Here is a 26859-nt window from a genome sequence, read left to right as displayed (position 1 = left end):
TGTTATGTTGGACAAGGTTGGACAGTACCTTTTCCCTAAAGGAGAGCAATTGTACACCTGCCCCACCCTCCTCCATTCAGCTTTACAATTCCTTATCTATATTGGCATGCTAATCTCAGACGTGTAGTCTGTTGTGTTTAGTTTTGTGTATTCCCTTAAAGGTCTCTGTTTTCCGCATAGGCGATACAAATTCCTTTATTTCTCAGGTAACATTGTTAAATGCTAAATTATCTCTATTGATAGCCAGGCTTAAGAACGGGGTGTAGTCATCCAGGGTCTTGGGGGGTCTTAGTGTCCTTTACTACAGGGTCCTAATGTCTCCAGCATCCTGTGAGCCAATCAGTGTGAAAGTGTGTTAGCCACTGAGAGGAGTCTTCTAACATGCTTCCTTGACCTGTCCTACAGTTTGGAGCCACTCTGAGTAAAAGGAGATGAGTCACCCCTGAGAAGATTCTTTTCAGCAGCAAACACTCTCCCCTTCGTGCTTATTGGTTCCTAGGGATGTCTGTTGCGGGAGAAGGCATTAACAAGGATCTCATTCCCAACTTAGCAGCAAAGAAGGGGGAGGGGGCATGGCTGTGACTAACATGAAGGGACCCTGTTCTTTTGAGTTTGCCACTACACTGCTGCTTAACAAGCTGCTTACATCTTTTGTAACAAAATTGTGAACAAAGCATAATTTTTAATCAGTTCATTTTTTGAAATGAGCTAAAATTAACTAGTGGGGTTCCACAATTCAAATGTCAAAATGCATTTTTCCCCAGTGGCACAATTAACATATTTGTTATAGATGTCTGAAAAGTGTTGTATTTGTCAGGTTAGGCTGGAGGACATTCTGTAGTGAAGATGATGCCTCCCACTAGGCAGTTCACTTCCTCTCCCAGGGGGAGGAGTCATCCTGCTCTCCAGACCTACCCTGCCTATGGCTGTCTTTGGTTGAGTCTTCTCTCAAGAAAAATCTCATTTTTGCGCCTTTCTTGTGAGTGTTTTTCTTCCCTCTAGTGTCTCCTCTACTCCTTCTTTGTTTGTGTCTTGGGCTGACTGGGTTGTGATTAGTGTCTTTCCTTCCTGGTTTCCTGTGAGTTCCCCATTGTAGGTTTTTTCATCTTTCCAGTGCCCATCTTTTTTTTCCTTCTTTTTTTTAAAGATCCCATTCTTTCTCTCTGGCCCTGTTGGTTTGAATGTCTTTTTTCCCCCTACCCTTGGCTGCTGTTTGTATCTCAGGAAGGTGTGTGTGTCTGCAGCTGATGGCTGGCTCCCCTGCGGGGCTGCAAAAAGATATTACAAGGGAATGGAGCTCTGCATCCAAACTATTGAGCAAAACTGCCATTATATTTTGATACAAAGTGCGCTGCTTGCCCCAACTGACTCCACTCAGCTGGTGAGACTCTCACAACCTTTGTTCCAAGCGGGATCACCTACTTTGCCTTTCCATCACCTTCCTGGCACTTTAGCACAAAGCCCTGCAAAACCCTTCTTTAAGACTTGGGTGCGCATTGACTTTGGGTAAAGTGGTGCCTTCCTTTCTCTCTGCTGGTAAGACACACTGGTGGTAGTTTCCCATCCTTTTCCTTGTGGCTGCAAGGGAGAGTGTTGAGATGCCATTGTGGTCTCTCCTGCTGCTCCGTCAGCCTTCTGTCTATCCAGCCCTTGCGGGTGGCTTGCCCAATTCTAATGGCTCACTTTCAGACAGCAGACCCGTGCAATCTTGCCTTTACCAAGTGTCACCAGTGGTGGAGTGACCAACCCACAGTCCCTGGGTTTCTTTCCCAGTTAGGGGGAATTTCCTGTTTTTCTGTGGATCAAGAGCTTGGGAGGTTTGTTGACTCCGGCTGGGGTTTTTTGGTGCCACACGAGGTGCTTTAGACATTGGCGGAGTGTGGCTAGCCGTGGAGCCACGTTTCTCCCCACACCCACACTGAGTGGGATTGTGGTCTCCGACTCCCCCAAAAAACTTGTTTGATGGGCTGTCTGGGGTATCTAGCCTGAATTCAGAGCACTATAGGCAGCAGGAGGTTGAGCGGCACCCATTAAGGCAGCTCACCATCGCAGTGGCTTCCTGCACTTTCCCCACAGGCTCAGAACAGCCATGGACACTATTTTTATGGCTTTGTCTGCTCCTTCCTCGTTTTCCCACCAAAGACCCCAGACACGCGGGAGACACGATGGACTCTAGGTAACTGCAACAGCAAGGCTCACCGAGTTTTCAGCCTGCTCTCTCTGCATCTCCAAGTGGGGGCAGCTAGGGGTGAGTATTAATGATGAAGATATGGAAGCCCCCCCCCCCCAGTTTCCCAAGTTCATGTAATGGCTTAAGGAGATTATAGCCTCTGAAATCAGTGGCTCCATTAGCCATGTCCTTAAACAGAAGTGGGCAGACACTCACGCATGCAGTCCCATAAGGGGAAGCGCAGCTCTAGCAGGGAAGGGAGATTTAGCAGTTTGCCATTGTGCCACAGCTATTCCAGATCCCCCCTCCTCTACTTCAGCCACCAGCCGGGGTGGCACATCTCCTGCCACCATATCAAAGCCCCCCCCCGTCACATCATGCAATGGGAGGGTCCTGGCAGCCCCTACAGGGGACAAGGATCTTACTCTATGCAGTGGACTGGTGGGGGGCATTATGAGTCAACAGGACCACTCAGCCATGCAGACACATGCACACCCCACACCAACGATGTCTCAGGGGTTGCGGTTAAAGGAGTAGGTCACTGGCCAACAGGGAGCACTGTCTGATTTGGATGATACCCCTGAACCTGATGAGGAGGGAGATGTCAAGGGAGGAACTTGAGACAACACAGGCGCAGCCTAGGCTCTTTACCTCAGAGGTTTTTCAACCTCTCCTCTTGAAGGCACACAGAGTGCTACAACTGTCAGAGACTGAGGGGGGAGGAGACACATCCGCCCAATCAGCTTCGGCAGGAGCTAAGAAGGCTTTTCCTTCAACTGATGCGAAGCCAGTTATTGTTCCTTTTCCCCATGCTTTTGATCATGTGTGGGATGCGGAATGGGCATCGCCATGCAAATCAAAGCCACCTGCCAAGTGGGCAAAGAAACATTGTCTTTGCAGACAAGATCATGGCACCATTGCGTTCTCCCACAGTGGACCTGCTGTCGCCGTCCTTGCTTACTCGGCAGTGATCCCCTTCACCAAGATACTGGTAGCCTTGGTAGACCACCTTCAAATGATGGGGATCTGTGTACATCCCTACCTGGATGATATTCTGGTGAGAGCACCATCAGAGAGCCAGTCCTGGATAGACACCCACCTCACATTAGCATGGCTCCAAGGGCTGGGCTTTGTGGTAAGCACAGAAAAGAGCATGCTGATTCCATCCCAAGTGATTATACATTTGGGGGTGCAGCTGGACATGCACCTCTTCTGATTGAGGCTCACAGAAGAAAGGGTGTTGAAACTCAATCAACTCCATCCCCTGAGATGGACCTGATGCTTCTAGCTCGACTCCAAGGGCTCATGGTCTCGTCATATGACATGGTTCCATGGGCCCAATTCCACTCAAGGACACTACAACAGCTCCTTCTACCCCATCAAGACACAATTCTATTCCGGTGCAGACACTTGGTATTGATTCCTCCGGCTGTGAGGGTAGAGCTCAGGTGGTGGTTGAAGCAAGGGGTCAACCTGGAAGATCCGCCACATATAATCATGACTTCAGATGCGAATTTATACAGATAGGGGCTCACCTGGATCACAGTGTGGCACAGGACACCTGGTCAGCGGCAGAATCGGAGCTCAGTATAAATAGGAGTTACGGGCCATCAGACTAGGACTGATGGCTTTTGCATCAGAGGTCAAAAGGAAACATACACATCTGCGAAAGCATATGTCAGCATATAAAGGGCACTTGATTGAGGGGGTCTGATGCTCGAAGCAGAGCGTCTGTTCAAATGGGTAGAGCACCTTGCGGGCACAAACAACCTTGTAGGTGACTGGATCAGCAGGGCAGTGATCAAGGAGGCAGAGTGGCAACTGAACCCAGCAGTTTTTCAACAGGTGGTGAGATGGTGGGGTGATCCAATAGTGGATCTCTTCACCAACCCCGAAAACGTGCAGATAGACAGGTTCTTTAACACCATGTCCTCAGGCCCAGGGTACAAATGCTCGAGATGCAGTGGCTGTGGGGCCTTTTATATGATTTTCCCCCATTTGGGTTGATACAGCGCACAGTCCAGTGGGTTCAGACACTGAGGGCAGAACTGATTGTTGTGGCTCCGTATTGGCTAAGACGCCCTTGGGTTTCCAGACCTGTTGAATATGTCAGTCAGGACCCCATGGCAGCTACAATTCAACTGGATCTTCTGATTCAGGGTCCAGTTTGTCACACTCGACCAGACCTATTCTGGCTAACAGCTTGGCGGCTGAGCAGGTCTGGTTGAGAGACATGGGATTCACAGGGAAAGTGTTAGACATTCTGCTGGCTTCCCGTAGGTAATCCATGAACAGGGTCTACTCCTCTACATGGAAGGTCTTTTTGTCCTGGTGTTTCATGAATGGGGCTGAACCATTGTCCAGGGATGTCAAGGTCCTCTTGGGTTTCCTTCAGTCAGGTCTGGAAAAGGGACTGAATGCAGCTACCATCAGGCATCAAGTGGTTTCTTTCAGCATTTTCCTCAACCTGGGGGGTTGAGGCTTTCTAAAGGGGGTTGCACTTATTTCCCCACAAATGGTCCATAGGTTCCCAACGTGGAAAATGGGTGTTGACAGTGTTAATGGTCCACCCTTTGAACTGATGGCTACCTGTCCCCTGAACATGCTGACTTTTAAAACAATTTTTCTGGTATCCATTACTTCTGCACGCAGGGTTTCTGAGTTAGGGGGCTTATCCTCAGATCCCCAACTGTGTATGTTCCATCAGGATAAGGTGGTCCTCCAACCAGACCCGTTGTTTCTACCTAAAGTCAACTCGGTTTTCCACAGGTCTCAGGAAGTGGTTCTGCCTTCTTTTTGTCCCACTCCTTCCTGCACTCAAGAACGTAGGTGGCATTCCTTAGATGTGAAGAGGGCGCTCCAGTTTTACCTAGACAGTACAATAGAGTTCAGGAGGTCAGAGGCCCTCTTTATGTCTTTCTCTGGAAAATTGAGATGGTGCAAGGTGACAACCTCGTCTATCTCCCGCTGGCTAAGAACAGTGATAGAACAAGCATATGAGATGTTGGGTAAGGAACCTCCGTTGGGTATCACAGCACACTCACTTCAGAGGTGTCAGCCTCAGCGGCATATAAAGGAGGGTTCCCAATCATGGATATCTGTAGGGCAGCCACCTGGGCTTCCCTACTCACTTTCATCAGGCAGTACAAAATAGATTCATTTTCCTCAGCGGATGCTGCATTTGGTAGGAAGGTGCTCCAGAAGGTGTTGCCTCCCTAGCCAGAGGAATCCCACCCTGTGTACTAGTATACTGCTAACCAGGAATGTCCTCCAGTCTTGTCTAGCAAAAATGGAAATTTTCCTTACCATGAATTTCTGTTTGTAGATAGGGCTGGAGGACATTTTTCCCACCTCTCATTCCTCTGCTGTGACTTTCTGGAGCAAGGGGTTGTGGGTTTAGGGCTTCTGCCAATGCCTTACATTTTCACACGATGTTTAGCAATGTGTGTCTCTGTTCCTGTGTGACGTTTCTCCCCAGTTGTCTGTGTCTGTTTCTGTCTGTTACCTTTCTCTAGTTATTACCCTGTACAGGCTTCTGCTCAATAGAATGTCTGCATCATTGGCAATATGGGGTTGAGGAGTTGTTCCTGCTCTGTCAGCTCAGTCTGGAGAGAGGGATGACTCCTCCCCCTGGAGAGGAGACGAAGAAGCTTAGAGACCCTGCCTGTTATGTCCACTAGGAGGAATCATCCTAACCAGAATTGTCCTCCAGCCCTATCTACAAATAGAAATTCACGGTAAGGAAAATTTCCATTTTTCTTCCTATAGACCATGTTAGGAGAAACAGGACGAGGAAGCAGGCTCCCTTCTCCTAGACCCAGAAATCCCTCCTTCAGCTCCTCAAAGTTTCAGAAGGGCAACAAAAAGCCCCTCTCTGCCTAACTGCAGCCTGGTTCAAGTACAGTGGCCTCTGGGAGCTTGGCTCTTTGCCCACCATTTGGGGCAGGGGGGAATTGCCTTGATACATGGGTTCTGCAGACTGTGTCAAGGGGATTTGTTCTGGAGTTTGCACGGGTTCCACGTGAGCTGATTGTTCCCACTCTGAAATCAAAGATGCCATAAAACACCAGGATTACCTGAATGCAATTCATCATCTTCTGGAGATAAACTCCATAGAAATTGTTCTACCATCGCAGAGGAGGTCTGAGGTCTATTCATTCTTTTTCTTAGTGCCCAAAAAGAACTGTAACATTCAGGCCATTCTCAACCTCAAGTGGCTTAACAGATGGATTGCAAGAATACACTTCAAGCTGGAGACCTTGAGCTCCACAGTCATGGCACTAAGGAAAGAAAATTGGATAACCTCAACAGACTTCTCTGAGGCACATCTCCATATTCCCATCAGACTGTTTTCTATGGTTCAGCTACACTGGCAGACACTATGAGTACTGGGCATTGTGCTTTGATCTCTCTTTGGTGCCAAAGATCTTCACCAAGTTACAGGTGGCAGTTGTGGCACATCTTTGGACCTGGTGAATCCAGATCCATCTCATCTCAATGATACCTTGGTCCAGACACCAACAGAGGACAGGTGCAGGATGGAAGCTCTTTGACTGTGTGCTCTCTTTGAAGACTGGAGTTTGTAGTAAAACAGGAGGTGAGCTCCCAGTTTCTCTTGCAAGTGGGTGTTCTCTGAGAAAGTTTCCAAGGTACTTGCTCTCTTACAGGCCATGGCATTGAATTCCCTGGAGCTGATGAGTTTGGTTCATTTGCAGGGTCTGATGGTATCCTCTACATGGTTCCCTGGGCATAATTTCACTCCTGTGCTCTACAGCAGCTCTTGCTTCCTTTTCAGGATCAAATAGCTCAGTGGTGGAAACTGCAGGTTGAAATCCCCCCTCACCATAGGAGGAAGCTCAGCTGGTGGCTGGTCCCGATATGGCTTTCATCCAGGATAGATCTGGAGGTGCCACATCAAGCCTCTTCAGGTAGGGGGCTCACATCAGAGATCAGATGGTTCAAGGCATGTGATCAGTGAACAAGATTGAATTGAGCATCAACATTCTCAAACTGAAGGCCTTTGCTCCAGAGATCCAGAGTGTACATCTACTGATTCACACAGGCAACATCTCAACAAAGGCTTACTTCATCAGACAAGGGAGGACTCACTCCTAGAGGCTGATCTCTGAGGTGGATAAGTTTTTCAGGTGGGCTGAAGGACATCTTGCTTCACTAAATGTCAAACACTTGGCAGGTATAGACAACATGATGGCAGACTGGCTCAGTCAGACAGTCTTCAAGGAAGCAGAATGGCAGCTCAACCCAGGGATCTTCCACATGATAATAACTCACTTGGGTCAACTGGTTGCAGATCTGATCACTTCACCTCAAAACACCCAGGTAAAGATGTTCCTATCCTGCCTTCTATGTTTTAAGGCCTGGGGGACAGATGCCCTCAAAATGGAATTGCCAAGGGGTTTGATGTACACATTTCCCCCATTCAGCCTCATTCAACACATAATCAAGCAAACCCAGTGTCTTTGCATGGATGTCATCTTGGTCACTCTGTACTGGCCTTAGAGACCATGGTTCCTGGAACTGATGAACCTATCTGTGTGGGAGCTGTGGTATCCTCCAGCTCAGCCCAATTTGTTGATTCAGAGTCTGGTGATCCATTTGTTTGGAGGAAAAAAATTGAGAGAGAGGAGAATGATGTGTGCCATCTTGAGCTCCTTGGAGGAAAGGTGGGATATAAATGTAATAATATAAATAAATAAATCCCTAGCCAGAACACTTTCATCTAACAGCCTGGATGTGGAGCAGCTCTGTCTGACTGAGCTCAAGTTCTTAGGCAGGGCCTGGATACCCTTCTTTTCTCTAGGAAAGTGTCCACCAATTGGGTATATGGCATTACCTGGAGTACGTTCTTGTCCTGGTGTGCCAGGTCCAGTATAGATCCGCTCTCCAAGAACAATAAGGATTTTCTAAGTTGCGTCCAAGAGGGCGTAGATAGGGAGTTGAGCACCAACACAATATCCTGCTCTGAAATATCCTGAAATCAGCTTGATATCAATCCCTGGGAAAATTCTGCAGCAGATTATAAAGTAGTCAGTCTGTAAGCACTATAAAAGAAATGCTGTAATTACTGGAAGCCAACATGGATTTATCAAGAGCAAATCCTGCCAGACTAATCTTACCTCATTTTTTGATTGGGTCTCCTCCCTGGTAGACGATGGGGATGTTGCAGACATAATATATCTTGATTTCAGCAAAGCTTTTGACAAACTGCCCCATGATATTCTGATAAGCAAACTAGCTAAATGTGGGCTGGATGGAACAACTATCAGGTGGATCCAGAGTTGGCTATAGAATCGTACACAAAGAGTGCTTATCAATGGTTCCTTCTCAAATTGGGTGGAGGTAATGAGCAGGGTACTGCAGGACTCGATTCTGGATCCAGCGCTCTTCCACACTTTTATTGATAACTTGGATGAGGAGGTGCAGGGAATGATTATCAAATTTGCAGATGATACAAAATTGTGAGGGATATCTAATACCTTGGAAGATAGAAACAACATTTAAAGTGATCTTGATAGGCTGAAACATTGGGCTGAAAACAACAGAAGGAAATTTAACAGGGATAAGTGCAAAGTTCTACACCTAGGAAAAAGAAAGCAAGTGCACAGTTATAAGATGGGGGATACTTGGCTCAGCAATACTACATGCGAGAAGGATCTTGGAATTGTTGATCAGAAGCTGAATACAAGCCAACAGTGTGATGTGGCTGCAAAAAAGGCAAATGCTGTTTTGAGCTGCATTAACAGAAGTATAGTTTCCAAATCACATGAAGTAATAGTTCCCATCTATTCAGCACTGGTTAGGGCTCATCTTGAGTACTGTGTCCAGTTCTGGACACTGGATTTTAAGAAGAATGCAGACAAACTGGAACGGGTTCAGAGGATGATGATCAGGGGACTGGAAACAAACCCCTGTGAAGAGAGACAGATAGAATTGGATATGTTTAGCCTTGAGAAGAGAGGACTGAGGGGTAATATACCACTCTTCAAGTACTTGAAAGGTTGTCACACACAGGAGGCTGGGATCTCTTCTCAGTCATACCAGAGTCCAGGACATGGAATAATGGGCTCAAATTACAGGAAGCCAGATTTTGACTGAACATCAGGAAAAAACGTCCTAACTGTTAGAGCAGTACCAATTGGTAATGGAACCAATTACCTGGGGAGGTGGTGGGCTCTCCAGCACTGGAGGCATTCATAAGACAGCTGGACAGCCATCTGTTGGATATGCTTTAAGATGGATTCCTTCATTGAGCAGGGGTTGGACTCAGTGGCCTTATGGGCCCCATCCAAGTCTACTATTTTATTATTCTCGTTACAGAATGTCCTCTAATCTAGCAAAATCAGAAATTGGAACTTACAGTGGATTTCTGTTTGAAGATTTGTTTTTAAGACATTCTACCCTCCTCTTCTTCCTCTGCAACTGCCTTCTGGAGTGTGGAGTTTTTGGAATAGAGCTTATGCCTGTGTCCCACATATTACACATTATGTTTAGATGGGGTGTATGTCCTGTTTTTCTGTCCCTGTTCCTGTGGGTGTTCTTTTCTTCCTTTTGTATGTTCTGTCTATAGCTAGGTCCCTTGTAGTTTTTGGAGAGTATCAGTCTAAGTTCATTAGAGGGTTAAGTAGTTCAGTCTGGAGGGCAAGATGACTCTTGCCCCTGGAAGAGGAGGTGAAAAGCTCTAAAGACCTTGCCTATCAAGTCCAGTGGGAAGCATCATCCTTGATACAAAATGTCCTCCAATCTCATCTTCAAACAGAAATTCATGGTAAATACCAATTTCAATTTTCACCTATGTTCAGTGTCTATTTTGTGTTCATAAAGGACTTTATATGTATGATGTAAGAGATATCCCACAATGGATTAATATTCTTCCACTTGCCCAGGAAGACAGGGAGTCATGTGACCTACTTTTTTTCACTAAGACTAGCCCTGGAGGTTCCATCCTCAGTTCTTCCCAGCCTTTGCCCAGGACACAGCATGTTCCTTTTTCTCCTTGCTAACTATTCCTGGCTCAGGCCTTACTTTTGATCCTTGTAACATATTGATCTCTTCTAAACACTTTAATTTCTTGTTTTTTCATCTCTTGTTTTTTTAAAAAAATCTTTTGCTGCCTTTTTTCTCCCTCTCCCGGTCTTCTCTTGCTCTGTTCCTTGTGGCATTGACCAGGAAATGCATTGCTGTTGATCCTGTGAAAACAAAACAAAAACAGTATGTTCACATAGTACAGGAGAAAAAAACAGCTTACTCAAGAAGCCAAAGGGACTCTTTCCATGAATTTGCCCAGAGTACCTTTACTATACTATAGCAATGCTTGTTGACCATATAAGACCCTGTACATGCTGACCTTGCTTGTCAACCTCCACAAGCCAACTCCATGAGTCTAATTATCATGCCATAGTCTATTCCCAAACTCATAAAAAGATGGCACCATTTTTGTGCAAGGTAGTGATATCATCAATAAAGATGGCAGACTAACTCAGGACTCTTTCCTCAAATTTACTGAAAAAGACAATGTACAACATCTAAATGGGTAAACAAGTGTATGAACTTCACAGAACCTGGCAGATCATGTAGCAGGAATCCCAGAGATCCAAAGAGCAGAACGTAAAGGCATATTTTAGTATGTACAACAGTTATTGTCAGCTATGATGTTACCATTCAAATAGCGACCACCTTCCAAGAAGTGCAAAAGTTAATGGGCCCATTAAGTTTCAATCCTAGTGAAGAGGGCGAGTAGGGAAGAGAGACACTTTGGTGATGTGTGTGATTGGCAGAGGAAGATGAGTTGAAATGAAAATTTGACATGGGGAAAAAGTCAGAGAGAGAGAGCCACATCCCCCATTGTGAAACATGTGGCAAAATTTGCACAGAGTGTGAAAACGTAGTCTGAATCTGTTGACTGGAGAGGTAGTAATGGGATCTGAAATGCTGTTTACATTTTACATCAAAATGTTATTATCCTTATGTTAGCATGATGCTGTTCCAGTATATTATTAAAGGCACTCTGATTTTGCTCTTTATAAAGTTCACAATTCTTCTGCTCTAGCTCAGAGCTGCCTCTACATCTTCCTCCTTCACTAAGGGCTACCTGATACAAATAGAAAGAACCTGACACAGGCCCATGATTTAGACTAGGCCTCCCTTTGCAGCCCCCTATTAAAATTGGCAAACCCCTTAGTGGTTCGTAAACAACAGCTCTCTAGACTCCTTGCAATTCTCAGCAACAGCCATAGCAGCATCTACATTAGCTAGATGAACGACATGGTTCAGTCACTGGAACACTGATGCAACCTCCAGGTGAAATCTACCATCATTTCTTTTTAAAAGAGAAGCTAAGGATAAACACAAAGCCATGCTCTCCTCCAGTAAGAGAGATGAACGGAGACCTCTAAAGGCAAACCCCTTAGTGGTTCGTAAACAACAGCTCTCTAGACTCCTTGCAATTCTCAGCAACAGCCATAGCAGCATCTACATTAGCTAGATGAACGACATGGTTCAGTCACTGGAACACTGATGCAACCTCCAGGTGAAATCTACCATCATTTCTTTTTAAAAGAGAAGCTAAGGATAAACACAAAGCCATGCTCTCCTCCAGTAAGAGAGATGAACGGAGACCTCTAAAGCATAACTTCTTCCCCTACCAAACAGCCCTCTTTTTGCCCTAGAGACTACAGCAAAGACCCTTTCTAGGCTAGGGCAAAGTTCTCCTCTAGGAACCCAGGGTCCAACTTCTGGCATATCTTCTCCCCAGTCTTCAGGTGGAAGCTATGCACAATTCTGATGGCCAGCAGCTTTTCGTTACTTCTTCCACACTTGAGAAGCCTTAGCCATGGACTTAATAAGTAATAAAGACAATCAGGGAGGCTTACCAATCAGGGAGTTCCAAATTCTGCTCATCACTGGCTTCCAGGCCCCCAACAAAATCAGCCATCATAAATCTAGCTGTCTCTGATCGCCTTGAAAATAGGGGACATAGAACCTGTCTTACACAAAATGAAATTCTCAGGAGTGTATTTATTACCTATTTTATTTATTTAAAAGCATTTCAAAACCACTTAACATTTAAAAATCTCTAAGCAGTACACAAAAATGCAAAACAGAAACAGTATAAGAACAAAGGTACAATACAAAAAACAATAAAATAGATAAGAAATAAAAACAGATGAAAAATGAATTCAGTAATGACAGGGTCCAATCTTCTGGGTCAGGGAAAACCTGGACAAAAAGATAGTCTTTACAAGGTGACTGAAACAACTGATAGATGATGTTTCACATGTGGCAGAGAAGGGCATTCCAGAGTGCAGAGACAACGTCAGAAAATACCTGTTTTCAGATCACTACTCTTTGTTTATTTTATTTATTTGTTTATTTTAATTTTAAAATATTTCTATCCTGCCCTTCTACCCTATAATAGGGCACTCAGGGCGGCTTACAAAAATAAAATCAAGCACATACATAATAAAATTGTAAACAGTAAAATCACAAAAACATTAAAATAAATTAAATACATAAAATACAATTAAAATACATAAAATATAATATATATACACACACAAACATATATACATATATATATAGGGAGTGGTACTAAAGGGATTACAACAGTAAAACTTAATGTAGAAAGCATAAAATCAGTGTCAGGCTCTACCTTCAGTCCTTTTGTTGTTCTTTAAGAGGCTATGCCATGAGTAAAATGCGTGATGTTATAAGTATATACAGGTACAGGTAGTCTTTCAGGTGATCCCACATTTTTAGAGCTTTATATGTTGTTAACAAGACATTGAATGTGGCCTGAAAGCTCTTCAGCAGCCAGTGCAGTTCCCTCAGCACAGGTGCTCCACTCAACAACTTGGCCACACTGCTCTGTGCCAGATGCAGTTTCTGGACCATTTTTAAGGGAAGCCCCATTTTTAAGGGAAGCCCAATTGTGAATTTACCAACACAGAAATCATGGTGGCTAAACTACCCCTCTCTAGAAAAGGAAATGACTAGCACATCACTCTAAGTTGATAGTAGGTGTTCCTTTCCATTGAGGTTACCTGGTCTCCAGTGACAAGGATAAATCTAGGAGTACCCCAAAACTGCATACCCAGGAGTGTGACTCCATCCAGAATGGTAAACTCCCCAACTCCCAGACCTGGAAACTGCTCGTCCACAGTTTCTGTCTTATCAGGATTCAGTCTCAGTTTGTTGGCCCTTACCCAGTCCACCAATTCCCAACTCCCAGAGATTATCTTGGAGGATACTGTGGTCAGTGATATCAAGCAGGAGCAACAGGATTGCACTTCCCCATCCATCAGGGTGACCAAAGCCAAATCTATCCCAAAACTGGGCATGAACCCAGTCTGAAATGATAATCATTTTCTTCCCATAATGTCTGCAGCTATACCACCATTACCTTCTCGAGCACCTTACCCCAAAAGGAGATATTTGTGACCAGGTAGTAGTTGTCAAGTGTCTCAGGATCCAGGGAGGGTTTTTTTGTTTTTGTTTAGGAATGCCTGTCTCTTTAAAAACATCAGACATACAACCCTTTTACACAGAGATATTTGTAGCTTCTTCACAAGGCCAGCATTACCTTCCACCCTACAGTTTGGCATGCTCAGACTCCAACTTTCTAATTCTCCTATAATTATTCTTCTCGAGATACATTCTATCTCAGAGCTTTGCCATGGGACAGAACTGAGTAGGGAGCTTCAAGGCCAGCCTTAGTGAAAAAAAGTAGGTCTCATTTCCTGCCTTCCTGGGCATTAGTGCAAATATATTAACCTATTGTTGGTACCTCCTTACCTTCATGGTGAGCAATCAATGTTCTGTTCTGTACCAATAATACTAGGCTGCTTATTGGCGGGGGGGAGAGACACAAGATATGGAGGGAAGGAAAGGAGAAAGAAACAGGATGATTATGGGCAAATATAGTTATATGTACATTATGCTTCATTATAGCTGACTGTGGACTAAGGGTTAAATTAAAGACTTCACAGAAAAGGTGGAACTTCGTTTTGCCACAGAATTTGAAATGTGAAATTTAAATTTTGAATTTCAGAATTGTGAATGAGTTGAAACCAAATTTAAAGAAACTTGCAGTCTTAGTGCAATTTATAGCTTCTGTCAATTTACACCATTTGTTGAAGTGTATCTATCAGTTAGTACCCTTCTTTAGTTGCCTCTTCTTTATTGTTGTCTCTTAGCAAGGTTTTTTGTTTATTATTTCCTAAGTGTGAAGATGAGGGACAGATATTTTTCAGCCTGGATGATGGGAGCACCAAATTTACTGACCTAATACAGCTTGTTGAGTTCTACCAACTAAACAAGGGAGTTTTGCCCTGTAAACTCAAACACCACTGCATCCGTGTGGCCTTATGACCTCTATTCTGATCCATGCTGAAGACTGGCATTGCTCAAAGACTGAAGTTGCTGGAGAAATATGGTAAAAAAATTGACACTGGGGAATTGGCAGACTAGTAGTTCACAACAATTATGCACCTTGGGCATTTGGAAAGGGATGAACTGAACTGATGCCAACAGACTATGATTTTGCTGGTTTGTGTAACACCCAAGCATGATTGGTGCTGAGTGTCCTAGCAACCCCTCAAAATCAGGAAAGTGTATGTAAAATCGTTAAACAAAACTGGAAACTGTCCCTTGGCAGGTCCATTTAATAGAATCAGGTTTGTGAAGCAAAATTTGAAAAGAACTCTTGCCCTGGAATAATCTTGAGAATTTGAGTTAGTGTGTTTACTTTTTGTATTGATCACACTCTTATTATGTTTTGGTTTTTTGCACTCCTACTTTTTGGATACTGCATATGGCCTATATTAGGAGCTGATAAAGCTTTTAAATTTATGCAAGATTTGGACATTAGTCTAAATCTTGTATTGCATGAGTTGCTTCAACCCAACAAGGATTTTGAAGAAAAAAAATATGTTTTGATGGCTCTGGAGACCAGCGGCTCTGTCATTAGTAATGTTCTTGAAGAAACAATATGAATACAACTGTGGCAATGTATACATACCAACAAAATATATGTTCTTTAGAGTTATTTTTTTATATCTGCATAATGGCTATAGCTTGTGTGCAGGATGCTAATAAGAGCTAGTCATGCAAAGGACTGATTCTGTACATAAATGTGTTTTAACCTATTTGGGTGTGCTTTCTCTCTCCTCCCCCTTGCCTACTAGAGACTCCTCCTCTGCAGGACACCCTTGAGAAAATCCACTTTGAATGGCTAGAATGGCTGAGTGACCATATTTGGTATCAGCTTATGGAGCCGGTTCTGTGTGCACTGGGAGGGAGGAGCTTCACTTGTTTAGTCAATCTAGTATGGCACAAATTCAGTGTTTTTAGCATTGTTTCCTTGAGTTTAATGTCTATATCACAGAGCCTTTAATGTAACACTGCCCAATCTCCTAAATATGGTTAAGAATTCAAGAGTGCCCTGTAAGCTCACATAATCCTTCCCTCCACCCTCTGAATCTGCATTTTCAATAACCAAAGCACAGATTGCAAATAAGCTTCTAACAGCGATTGCAAATTGATTTGGTGCTACTTAGTTAGTAAAAGTGTCAATGCTGATCTAACCCTAACTGTAATTGGCTGCAAAATAAAAAGGAAGAGGGACGTAGCAATGATAATTCTCAGTCTGATAATGGTGGCTAGAACATTGGGTAGTGCTCCACTGGCATAAACATAGGTTGTGGCCAACTATGTTCTACTCAGAGTAGACCCATACAAATAATTGGATCCAAGTTATTTATGTCTATTAATTTTATTGGGTTTACTCTAAGTATGAATAACATTGGATACAACCCATAGAATTGTTTTCCTAAGAGATGGTTGTGGTGGTAATGTAATAGTGATGTCCAGCCAGGTGAATCTGAGAAATGGCTTCTTCCGGCTTGCATTCTGCAGAATTGTCAAAGTGAGCCTGTGGGTATAATCCATTGAGCACTCTCCATTCATTTCAGTCCAGACCAGAGAAAACCTATGCATGTGCCACCAGAATGATTGGAACATAGGTTACAGTGCTGGTTTAATGGCTTGTTACACTGATACATTCATTAATGCCGTTGCTAGATTTATAATTGACAATTCAGCCAATTGATACTGGGGGACATATGCACTAAAACATTCCTATCATCTGTGGCAAACTAGTTCGGCCTTGCTTCAATCCTGGTTCATCATTTAGACCAAAGGTTCCCAGACTGTGGTCCATGGATCACCAGTGGTCCACAAACTTCATTCAGGTACTCTGCAAGTTACTGAGAGGCTAAAATGAAGTAGCTTAATATTAACATATTTGCGTTTACTAGTAGCAATATGCATTTTTATTGTTTTTATTACTTAGCTTGTATTTCATTGTATTACAAATTGAATTCTATGGAAATCAAACTGCAATATAATAAAATAAAAGATAAAAAATAAAAGAAGCAGTAAAAATCATATAGCATCTAGCACACGCATTAGAATTGCTACAAAAGGCAGAAAAATCATTAAGTGGTCCTCTCAGACCCTCAGCAATTTTCAAGTGGTCCATGAGGTAAAACGTTTGGCAACCACTGATTTAGACTATGGCCTGGTCTGCACAGAATGCTAAGCCATGGTTTATTAAAGTATGGTTTGTTAAAACCATGGTGCACCAGTATGTGTGAACCTGCCAAGCAGTTTAACTATCATAATGCAACAAACCATGATATAAAGCTGATTATGAATCTTGGCTTGTTTTAACCATAGCTTGGTATTGCACGCCAAATGAGCACCCTTCCTTAACCATGGTTTGTTTGCCTCCTGCCCCCAATGCTCACCAAACTAAAAAGCAATGAGGCAAGAGCAGTTGGAAAACAAAACGACACATTTTGGAGAAACAAGCCATGTTTTGTTACATCTTCTGTGGGACAATTCATGGTTAACTAGAGTTACATGCAAAGCAGGCCTTTAAGACCTGTTTTAGGCTCTATAAAACCTTCCATGTAGAAGCATCCATGTGGGCATGGCTGTGTGGAACAAATAACACATGGTCCAGCTTTGATCCACATTGGTAAGTGCAGCTTTCTGAGTGAAATTTCTGCAAATATGGTAAGTAAAATATAAGCAGTTGAAAAGTAGCACCTGTCAGTATGGTCTTGCTGGTTCACATAATACCAGATGTGTGCATGGGGATACACCTTGTAGAGAGTTTTATAATACCTGAACCACAACAATCTCTTGTCAATATTAAACTTGTTCCATGTTTACTACATTGCAGTGCTTTTTCCACCTGGTTATAGCATTTAAAGAAGGTCAGTTACTTTGTTTAGCTAAACTAGATAGCTAGCATTAAAGTAAGGTCTGATGTCCCGTTGGATTGCCATACTGTTTAATGACTGTCAGACTTTGGATATGATGGTCAAGTACATACAGGAAGTATTTTGTGTGTATTGCATGATTCATAAAGCAAGAAGTGTATTCACCCTAGGAATGTTCAGAATTACTGTTGCAAGATGAGTATCTTCTTTCTATCTCCAGAGATCTTACTGAATCATTTTATACAAGTTTGATTATACTGATTATCTCTTGTAACTAATAGCCCATCCCAAAGATTGAAGTTGGGAAAACAGTTCTTTATTCACCAGATATTCATAAAGTGGTGAGAGTAGCTTTAAGATAAAATAACCAGCTTGAGTCATGCATACCAGCTGAATTATCAATGGTATAGAAACACTGTGTCTTAGTTTACCGAACACATTCTAGTAGCTTTTTCCCATGAAATGCCTACATATGAAGATACTTGATGTAGTTTTTATTAGAAACTTGCTGGTTTTATATGTGCATATTAAAAAAGTCAATGTTCATAAGCATCATATTAAGCTAATTTGCATATCTGATGTCACTCTAAATTTTCTGTTTCACCCTTCCTATATACAGTATTTTAAATGGTTTAACATTCTCATTTTCCAGTTTCAATAAGATCATTTAGACTTTTAAAATAAGTTCTTGTCTAAACAAGCAATTAGCAAACTTTAAAAATCATTTTGTATTGTTTCATATTTATACAACTTGCATTCTTTGACTGTTTAATCATAAGTTTCTATGGAGATGGCTGACTATTTTGTACACTCTTTCCCAACTTTAAAATGAGCTGTTTTAAAGAAATGAGCCACATCAAAGTGGTAGCTGCAGTACTTGAGCACACCATTATTGCTCCCCCCTCCATTTTATTGTTTTCTTTGCTGGAAATGAAATGGTTAAAATCCTACCTTAAGTATTTACAGCTGGTTAGCAGCTTCAAAACCAAGGACTGAAGGACAATTGACTTTTTGTTGTATTTAAATGATATGAATGTAAAGAGGGACGCTCAGGGTTGTTTCTGGAGCCTGTTGAATTTTTATCTTTTTTGGTTTTGTTTGTTTACCTGTGATCTTTATTTTCTAAATAAAGTACTTCATGTAGCAATCTTGGAATATATTGAGAAGGAAAATGCCAAACCCATTTGGTAAAAAAAAATGAAAAAATTAGTAGATAAGTTATATTAAGTAGGTATTTTTAAAACAAACAGCTTTTTTGTTTGTTGACTTAATCTTGAAGAAACATGTGCCTCAGTTTTTAGATGTTTTGTCTTCTCTTTTCTGCACTAAGTACCTGACTGATTTGACCAATCAATGCACCTTTCCAGTGGCAAGACTTGCTTATTGTAAATTATATTGTCACAATGCAAGACTTTTTAGTGACTGTAATATGGAATAAAAGATGTTTTCAGGGAATGCAAAAGGTATTAACTTAAGAGACAAAACCTCTTACTCAGTATGTGTTGCTTTGTACTGTATATAGCTTTTGGGGGCTTGTGAACCTAATTGTAATCTTTCAGGTATTTTTCTACAAATGAGGGGCTGATTCTGTTTCTTGTAACTAAAAATAAACATTCATACAATGGTATTCATTTTATATTGCTGGTAATATTTGTTTTGTATTTTGGAAGGGGTACATGTGCCAAACTAATCAAAATTACTTAACAACAAACATTACCACTTGACATGGGTAAATGACAATTGATCCTGCTCACATACATAGTGCTGCCAGTAGCGAGGTGCACTCAAACCTTTTCATGCATTGAAATAATGCATGAAGGTGTTGTGCTGCATAAGAACATAAGAGCCTGCTGGATCAGGCCAATGGCCCATCTAGTTCAGTATCTTGTTCTCACAGTGGCCAACCAGGTGCCTGGGGGAAACACTCTTTGTTCCTGTGGTTTTCAGCAACTGGTATTCAGATGCATGCTGCCTCCAACTGTGGAGGCAGAGCATAGCCATCATGGCTAGTAGCCTTTGATACCGTTATCTTCCATGAATTTGTCTAATCCTTTTTTTTAAAGCACTCCGTATTGGGATGGGGGCATCACTCCCTCCTCTGGGAGCAAGTTCCATAGCTTAACAGTGTGTTTTGTAAAGAAGTACTTTATTTTATCTGTCCTGAATGTTCCAACATTCAGCTTCATTGGATGTCCACAAGTGCTAATGTTATGAGAGAGGGAGCAAGACGTCTCTCCATCTACACTCTCCATGCCACGAATAATTTTTAAAACTTTTATCATGTCACCTCTTTCTCATCTTTTCTCTCAACTAAAAGCTTTTTTAATCTTTTTCAACTCTACAATATCCTTTTTGAGATGAGGCAACCAAAACTGTATGAAATATTCCAAATGCATTCACACTGTAGATTTGTATAACTGCATTATGATATTGGCAGTTTTATTTTCAATTTCTTTCCTAATGATCCCTAGCATGGAATTTGCCTTTTTCTAGCATGGAAGATGTGGACCTTCATCAAACTGTCCCCTACTATGACCCTGGTCAGTCACTGCCAGTTTAGCCCCCATGAGCATATATGTGAAATTTAAGATTTTTTTTGCCCCAATGTGCATCAATTTACACCTGCTCACATTAAATTGCATTTGTCATTTTACTGCCCATTCACTCAGTTTGGAGAGGCCCTTTTGGAGCTCTTCACACTCTTTTTGTTTTAAAAAGATTATAGTCCTGCTGCTGGACATGCATCTCATTGGCCATGTATTTAGCATCCATATTAAGGGTCTCTGTATACATGTGTCAACATAAGGACAAACAGTTCCCCTACAGAATGGGGTGTCTTGATTTGCCTAGGATCTCTCCTCCTGAAGGAGCACTCGGCACATACATTTGTACGTTGGCATGGCCACCAGTGCATGAATGACAGGGTGTGTGGCTGGATACTGAATTAACAGGGCAGTGCTGTTAGGCACAGCTCCATTCTCCCCCTCAAGATCTGAGGGATGTATATTTGAACACCTAGTTTTATTGACACATTGACCTCCTAAAAGGATGCATTTCTTATTTTAACATGCCCTGTTTACTAGGAGACAAGTGTCATGAACTTTACAGCTTTTCTCCTCTGTGCTGTTGGATGAAACATTGGACTACCAGAACACGCTTTCTCAATAGGTAGTTTGACAGGATAGTCTTTGGGATGTATTAGACTGAGGAAATTGCATTTACTCAGTAGCAGCTTCTCTAATCGGGGTGTGAATGAGGTACCTTGGAAACCATATGTGGAAAAGATAAACCTAATTCATTTTAAAGGACTAGTCCTTATCTGATACCTCCGATTTCCAGGCGACATCAGATATGAGAAAAATATTTCCTATCAAAAAAGAGGCGGCAGTGAGACCACTCCTGAAAAAACCTTCTTTGGACCCAGAGGATTTCAGCAGCTACAGACCAGTAGCCAATGTTCCGTTCCTGGGCAAGATCCTGGAACGTGTGGTTGCTGACCAGCTCCAGGCACTATTGGATGAAACCGATTATCTAGATCCATTTCAATCGGGGTTCAGGCCTGGTTTTGGCACTGAGACTGCCTTGGTCACCCTGTTTGATGACCTATGTCGGGAGAGAGACAGAGGGAGTGTAACTCTGTTGATTCTCCTTGACCTCTCAGCGGCTTTTGATACCATCGACCATGGTATCCTTCTGGAGAGGCTTGCGGAGTTGGGAGTTGGAGGCACTGCTTGGCAGTGGTTCCGCTCCTACTTAGCGGGTCGTCTCCAGAAGATAGTGCTTGGGGAACATTGCTCGACACCGTGGGTTCTCCAATGTGGGGTCCCGCAGGGTTCGGTTCTGTCTCCCATGCTTTTTAACATTTATATGAAGCCGCTGGGGGCGGTCATCAGGAGTTTTGGAGTGTGTTGTCATCAGTATGCTGATGACACGCAGCTCTACTTCTCCTTTACATCTTCAGGTGAGGCAGTCAACGTGCTGAACCGTTGCCTGGCCGCGACAATGGACTGGATGAGAACTAACAAACTGAGACTCAATCCTGACAAGACTGAGATGCTGTTGGTGGATGGTTTCTCTGATCGGATGGTGGATATATACCCTGTCCTGGATGGGGTTACACTCCCCCTAAAGGAACAGGTGCGTAGTCTGGGAGTCATCTTAGACTCTTCCCTCACACTTGAGGCTCATGTAGCCTCGGTGGCCCGGAATGCGTTCTACCAACTTTGGTTGGTAGCCCAGCTATGTCCCTATCTGAGTAAGGAGGACCTCACATCAGTGGTACATGCTATGGTAACCTCGCGTCTGGACTACTGCAATGCGCTTTACGTAGGGCTACCTTTGAAGACGATTCGGAAGCTACAGCTAGTGCAAAATGCGGCGGCCAGACTGCTAACAAGAACTAAGCGGTCTGAGCATATAACACCTGTGCTAGCCCGTTTGCACTGGCTTCCAATATGCTTCCGGGCCAGATTCAAAGTGTTGGTACTTACCTATAAAGCCTTATACGGCGCGGGACCACGATATCTGTCGGAACGCCTCTCCCGATATAAACCGGCCCGTACACTACGGTCTACTATGAAGGCCCTCCTCCGGGTTCCGACTCATAGGGAAGCCCGGAGAGTGGTGACAAGATCTAGGGCCTTCTCAGTGGTGGCCCCCGAACTATGGAATGGTCTCCCCGAGGAGGTGCACCTGGCGCCGACACTATCATCTTTTCGGCGCCAGGTTAAAACCTTTCTCTTCTCTGAGGCATTTTAATTCCTGTTAATTCTAAATTATTATATTTTGATTTTAGACTGTACAGTTTTTTGTACAGTTTTGTATTGTGATATACTGTATTGTGTTATTTTTATTGTATTTTTAATGTTCACCGCCCAGAGAGCTGTTGCTAGTCGGGCGGTATATAAGCTTAATTAAATAAATAAATATAAATAATATCAGGCCTGCCACATTTTCAAGAGTGAGCAGCAGCTGAAACATGTGGGCTGGGTGAGGACTCTGCCATCTTGCATTTCCCCACCCGGGCCTTTCTGCCACTAGGAAGAGCTACTGCAAAGCAGAAGATGACGCGTGAGGCACGCCCAGCAGAGGAGAAGCTTCATTCTCTGATCCACAGAACCTTTATTTCCTGGCTGCCAATTTAGGAGGAATGAACTGTTGGAGGTGGAGATGGATATCAGATGAACACTGGTAGCATGAGGCACCTTTGACACATGGCTGGAAAGTAGGGCTGTGCACTGTGTTTGTGTGAATCACAAACCAAATCGGGCCAATTTGGACTGGTTTGTATCCTGTCCAGATTGCGTTGAAGCAGTTACACATCTCGACAATCCCAGTCCCGTCCATATTTACATTTTTAAAAAGTTTGTGTTATTTTTTATTTGATTTTATTCTCATTGCTAAGAATTATGATTAAACCTTGTGAGCATATTTACCAACAGCATTCTGAATTCAGTATTATTATTATTTTCCAGTTGCTACCCACACACAATAAGAAGCAGCCAGCTTGTGCGGTTATACTTTTTTTTATCATTGCTATTAGCCAGCCAGCCAGCCAAACCCTTGTGGGCACATTAGTCAGAATTCTGAGTAGTTATTAATCTCCAGTTGCTAACACCAGTGAATATTATTAATATTAAGTAATATTTCTGTTTCCCTCACTGCTGCTGTTGGTAAACAGCCCCTTATATGACAGACAGAGGTGACTCCAGTTTTCTGGGGACCGTTGGGCACAGACCATCAGCTAATTTTAAAGGTGGCTAGTATGAAAACCCTTGGAGTTATTCACCTGAGGTGTGGCAGGGTTAAAGCCTTCTATAGGGGCTACATGTCCCCAAATTTCATGTCCCTATGTGCGTATTATCTCCATGGTGCTACCAGCCCATGCTTGCCTGGTATCCATACATGTCTAGTACCGCAAACCTTATTTTTAAAAACTCATTTTTTTTCAAAATCCTGAAGAAAGGAATGGGAAACATGGCATGATTGAGCAGCCACACTCTTTTTAAAAACATTTTTGGAATAAAACAAACTTTAAAGGCAGTTAGCATGAAATACCCTAGAACTACCCACCTGAAATTTGACATGGTTAATTCCCTCTATAGGAGCTACCATCTCACCAAAGTTCATGTCCTTGTGTGAAAAAACAAACCATTGTCTGTTTTAATATTAAAACATTTTAAAAGTTAAAAGGTGGCTATCATAAAAAATCTCTTGAGCTACCCACCTGCAACCTGGCAGATTTAATCCACTATATAGCAGCTGCCATGTTGTCAAATATGTCTCTAGGTAAAAAAAACCAAGAAAGTTTAGGCCATTTTGGTTTTGCAAAGTACATAAATCAGTAGGATTTGCGGAGATTTGTAATATCCAGATTGTGATCCAGATTCTCATCCAAATCAGGTCTGATCGGGTCCGAATCTGTCCAGACCTGATTTGAATTGATCTGTGTTTACAAATCTGAGCCACAAATCAGATGGAGGGGGAGGTCCATTCACAGCCCTACTGGAAAGGCAGGGTACAAAAGTTTCAAGAACATTTGGTGGAATGGATACAGGTTAAGTGCAGCCTATTATGATAAATTGGCTGTTCTTAAGAGATGAAAAGTAGTATTTTGGAAGTTGAGGGAGCAACTCAAAAATAGATTGATGTTGCTGGGAAGTAGAGCAGAACTTTTTAAAATTAGCTTTTTATTTGGGAAATTACTAAACCCTCACACAGGTTTAGCAGTCTGAATCCCAGCTGTTGCACCTTGGGGTCTCGTTGACGGACAGTAAAAATGCCTGTGGTCCTGGGGGAAGGTATTAAGCAGCACACTTCCTGGTAATCTAAACACTCAGGAGCTCTCCCAAGATACAGCTGCTCCTCCCTCTGTCCTTGCCAAACAATATAGAATAGCTTTTTAGAAATGCATGGCAAAATTAGAGACCTTAACACAGGCTAAGATCTACATAGTTTGTAATGCCTCAAGAAGAAACTACCTCAAGAAGACACAGCAACAAAACTGCTTGAACTGAAGCAGTGATTACTGAACTGGACTACAAGACTTGACATTGTGCTAAGGCAATACAGAAATCTTTTAGCTATTTAAATTCATAGAAACCAGTAAAATGTGCCATGTGCTGGAGGGAGCATAAGTAGACCCAAATTGGTTATTGTATTGGAGGTATTATATCCAACACTCCCATTCCTCTAGCGTAAGAGGCTTGCACTAGCAGAACATAACTACAGACCAGTGCGCATAACATCAATCCCTGGAAAAACTCTGGAGCAGATATAAAGCAGTGAATCTGTAAGCACCTTGAAAACGGATTTATGAAGAACAAATCCTGCCAAACTAATCTGATCTCATGATGAGGAGGTACAGAGCATGCTTTATCAAATTTGCAGATGATATAAAATTGGGGGCACAGCTAATACCATGGAAGACAGAAACAAAATTCAAAGGGACCTTGATAGGCTGGTGCATTGGGCTGAAAACAAGGAAATTCAGCAGGGATAAATGCAAAGTTCTACACTTAGGAAAAAGAAACCAAATGCACAGTTATAAGATGGGGGATACTTGGCTCAGCAATACGACATGTGAGAAGGATCTTGGAATTGTTCACAAGCTGAATATGAGCTAACTGTGATGTGGCTGCAAAAAAGGCAAATGCTATTTTAGGCTGCATTAACAAAAGTATAGTTTCCAGATCTCATGAAGTACTAGTTCCCCTCTATTCAGCTCTGGTTAGGCCTCATCTTGAGTACTGTGTCCAGTTCTGGTCTCCACACTTCAAGAAGGATGCAGACAAACTGGAACAGGTTCAGAGGAAGGCAACAAGGATGCTCAAGGGTCTGGAAACAGCCCTATGAGGAGAGACTAAAAGAACGGGGCATGTTTAGCCTGGAGAAGACTGAGGGGAGATATGATAGCACTCTTCAAGTACATGAAAAGTTGCCACACAGAGGAGGGCCAGGATCTCGATTGTCCCAGAGTGCAGGACACGGAATAATAGGCTCAAGTTGCAGGAAGTCAGATTTCGACTGAACATCAGAAAAAACTTCCTAACTGTTAGAGCCATACGACAATGGAACCAATTACCTAGAGAGGTAGTGGGCTCTCTGACACTGGTGGTGTTCTAGAGGCAGCTGGACAACCATCTGTTGGGAATGCTTTGATTTGGATTCCTGCATTGAGCAGGGGGTTGTACTTTTTAGCCTTATAGGCCCCTTCCAACTCTACTGTTTTATGAACCTATGAAACATTTCCCTCCTCTTCCCTGCAGCACCCTATGCACCCTCAAAATCAGTTCCAGAGGGTTGGGGGACCCTCTGGAGAAGATTTTGACAGTGGACAGCAGGAGGAGAAGAAAAGGAAGTGCTGCTGCACCAGTGGAACTCTGCTGACCCTTCCACTTCCCCCTCCTCCGCCTCGCTTCCCCCCGGTCAGTTTCACCTATCCTAAGCATGATTGCACAGGAGTAAATCCCACTGAGCTCAATAAGCATGCAAATGTTCAAACCTGCCCTACCCTACTATCCTTCCTCTCACCCCTCTCCCTTACCCTTCTCACCTATGGTCAGTTCCACGTAAGTGTGATTGCACAGGAGTTAATCCCATTGAACTCAATAAGCATGCAAATGATCAATCCATTCTCAGTAAAGTTGCATAGGATTCCATTCCTTAGCTCCTGAATTAAAAAGCAAAGAAATTCAGTAACAGGCAAAAAAAAGAAAAGAAAACCTTTGCAGTTTAAGAACATATCTATAGCCCACAGATATTCCTATCAAACTTTGACAAGCAGGGAAATCGGGCAGCAATAGTGAATGCACAGAGCTTGGAAGATTACTTTAAAAAAGTAGTAAGTTACAGTTACATGGCCCCAAAAGTAGTAATTACCGTTACAATTACAACTGCTCTGAAAGTAACTACTTTATCTCAAAAGTAATCACTACAGTTACATTTCAGTTACTTTAAAAAAAAAATGCCTATAAGGTGCAGGCCTTGGCTGCTGCACATCCAAGTAGCCTAAAACCAGTAAAAATACACACACACCGAGGGTAGTAGAATAATTTTTTTTTATGGACCTGTCGAAAGCACAAACATTCTGTCCGACAAAGGGGTTTAGAATGTCAGACATCACACCCCATCTCTCTATCTCTCTCCAGCAATTCCATCTCGCAAAGCAGCGCTATTTCATAAAGAGCCAATCCATGATGGCAGCTCAAATGGAAGTTACCCAAATCATTTGAAATCTCAGGAAGGTTTTGCCACATAGTGCTGTTCTGTTACAGGATATAATTTGCACAAAACACTTGCTACAAGTGTGTAAAATGAATGGCTCTGTACTCATTTTTTTGTTGCTGCTTTCATTATTAACCTATGCACACAATTATTGGAAAA

General features: G+C 42.8%; 1 protein-coding gene across 9 annotated transcripts in view; it reads left to right on the top strand.

Annotated features, from left to right (window-relative positions):
• GRB10 (growth factor receptor bound protein 10) overlaps nucleotides 1–19111 on the top strand; it is a 267426-nt gene extending 248315 nt beyond the window's left edge. For 6 of the 9 annotated variants that reach the window (XM_061590042.1, XM_061590043.1, XM_061590041.1 and 3 more), the window contains 2 exons: nucleotides 2077–2248; nucleotides 14411–14493. In XM_061590042.1, coding sequence (XP_061446026.1) covers nucleotides 2077–2248; nucleotides 14411–14415 — 177 coding nt within the window. In that variant the 3' untranslated portion in view covers nucleotides 14416–14493. Of the gene's footprint in view, nucleotides 1–2076; nucleotides 2249–14410 lie in introns of all 9 variants that reach the window. The other 3 variants (XM_061590044.1, XM_061590039.1, XM_061590040.1) reach the window with 2 other exon arrangements.
• The last annotated feature ends 7748 nt before the right edge of the window (nucleotides 19112–26859 follow it).

This window comes from Rhineura floridana, chromosome 11 (assembly GCF_030035675.1).
Source record: "Rhineura floridana isolate rRhiFlo1 chromosome 11, rRhiFlo1.hap2, whole genome shotgun sequence".
In the NCBI taxonomy this organism is placed as follows: domain Eukaryota; kingdom Metazoa; phylum Chordata; class Lepidosauria; order Squamata; family Rhineuridae; genus Rhineura; species Rhineura floridana.
This window is presented reverse-complemented; position numbering and strand designations above follow the sequence as displayed.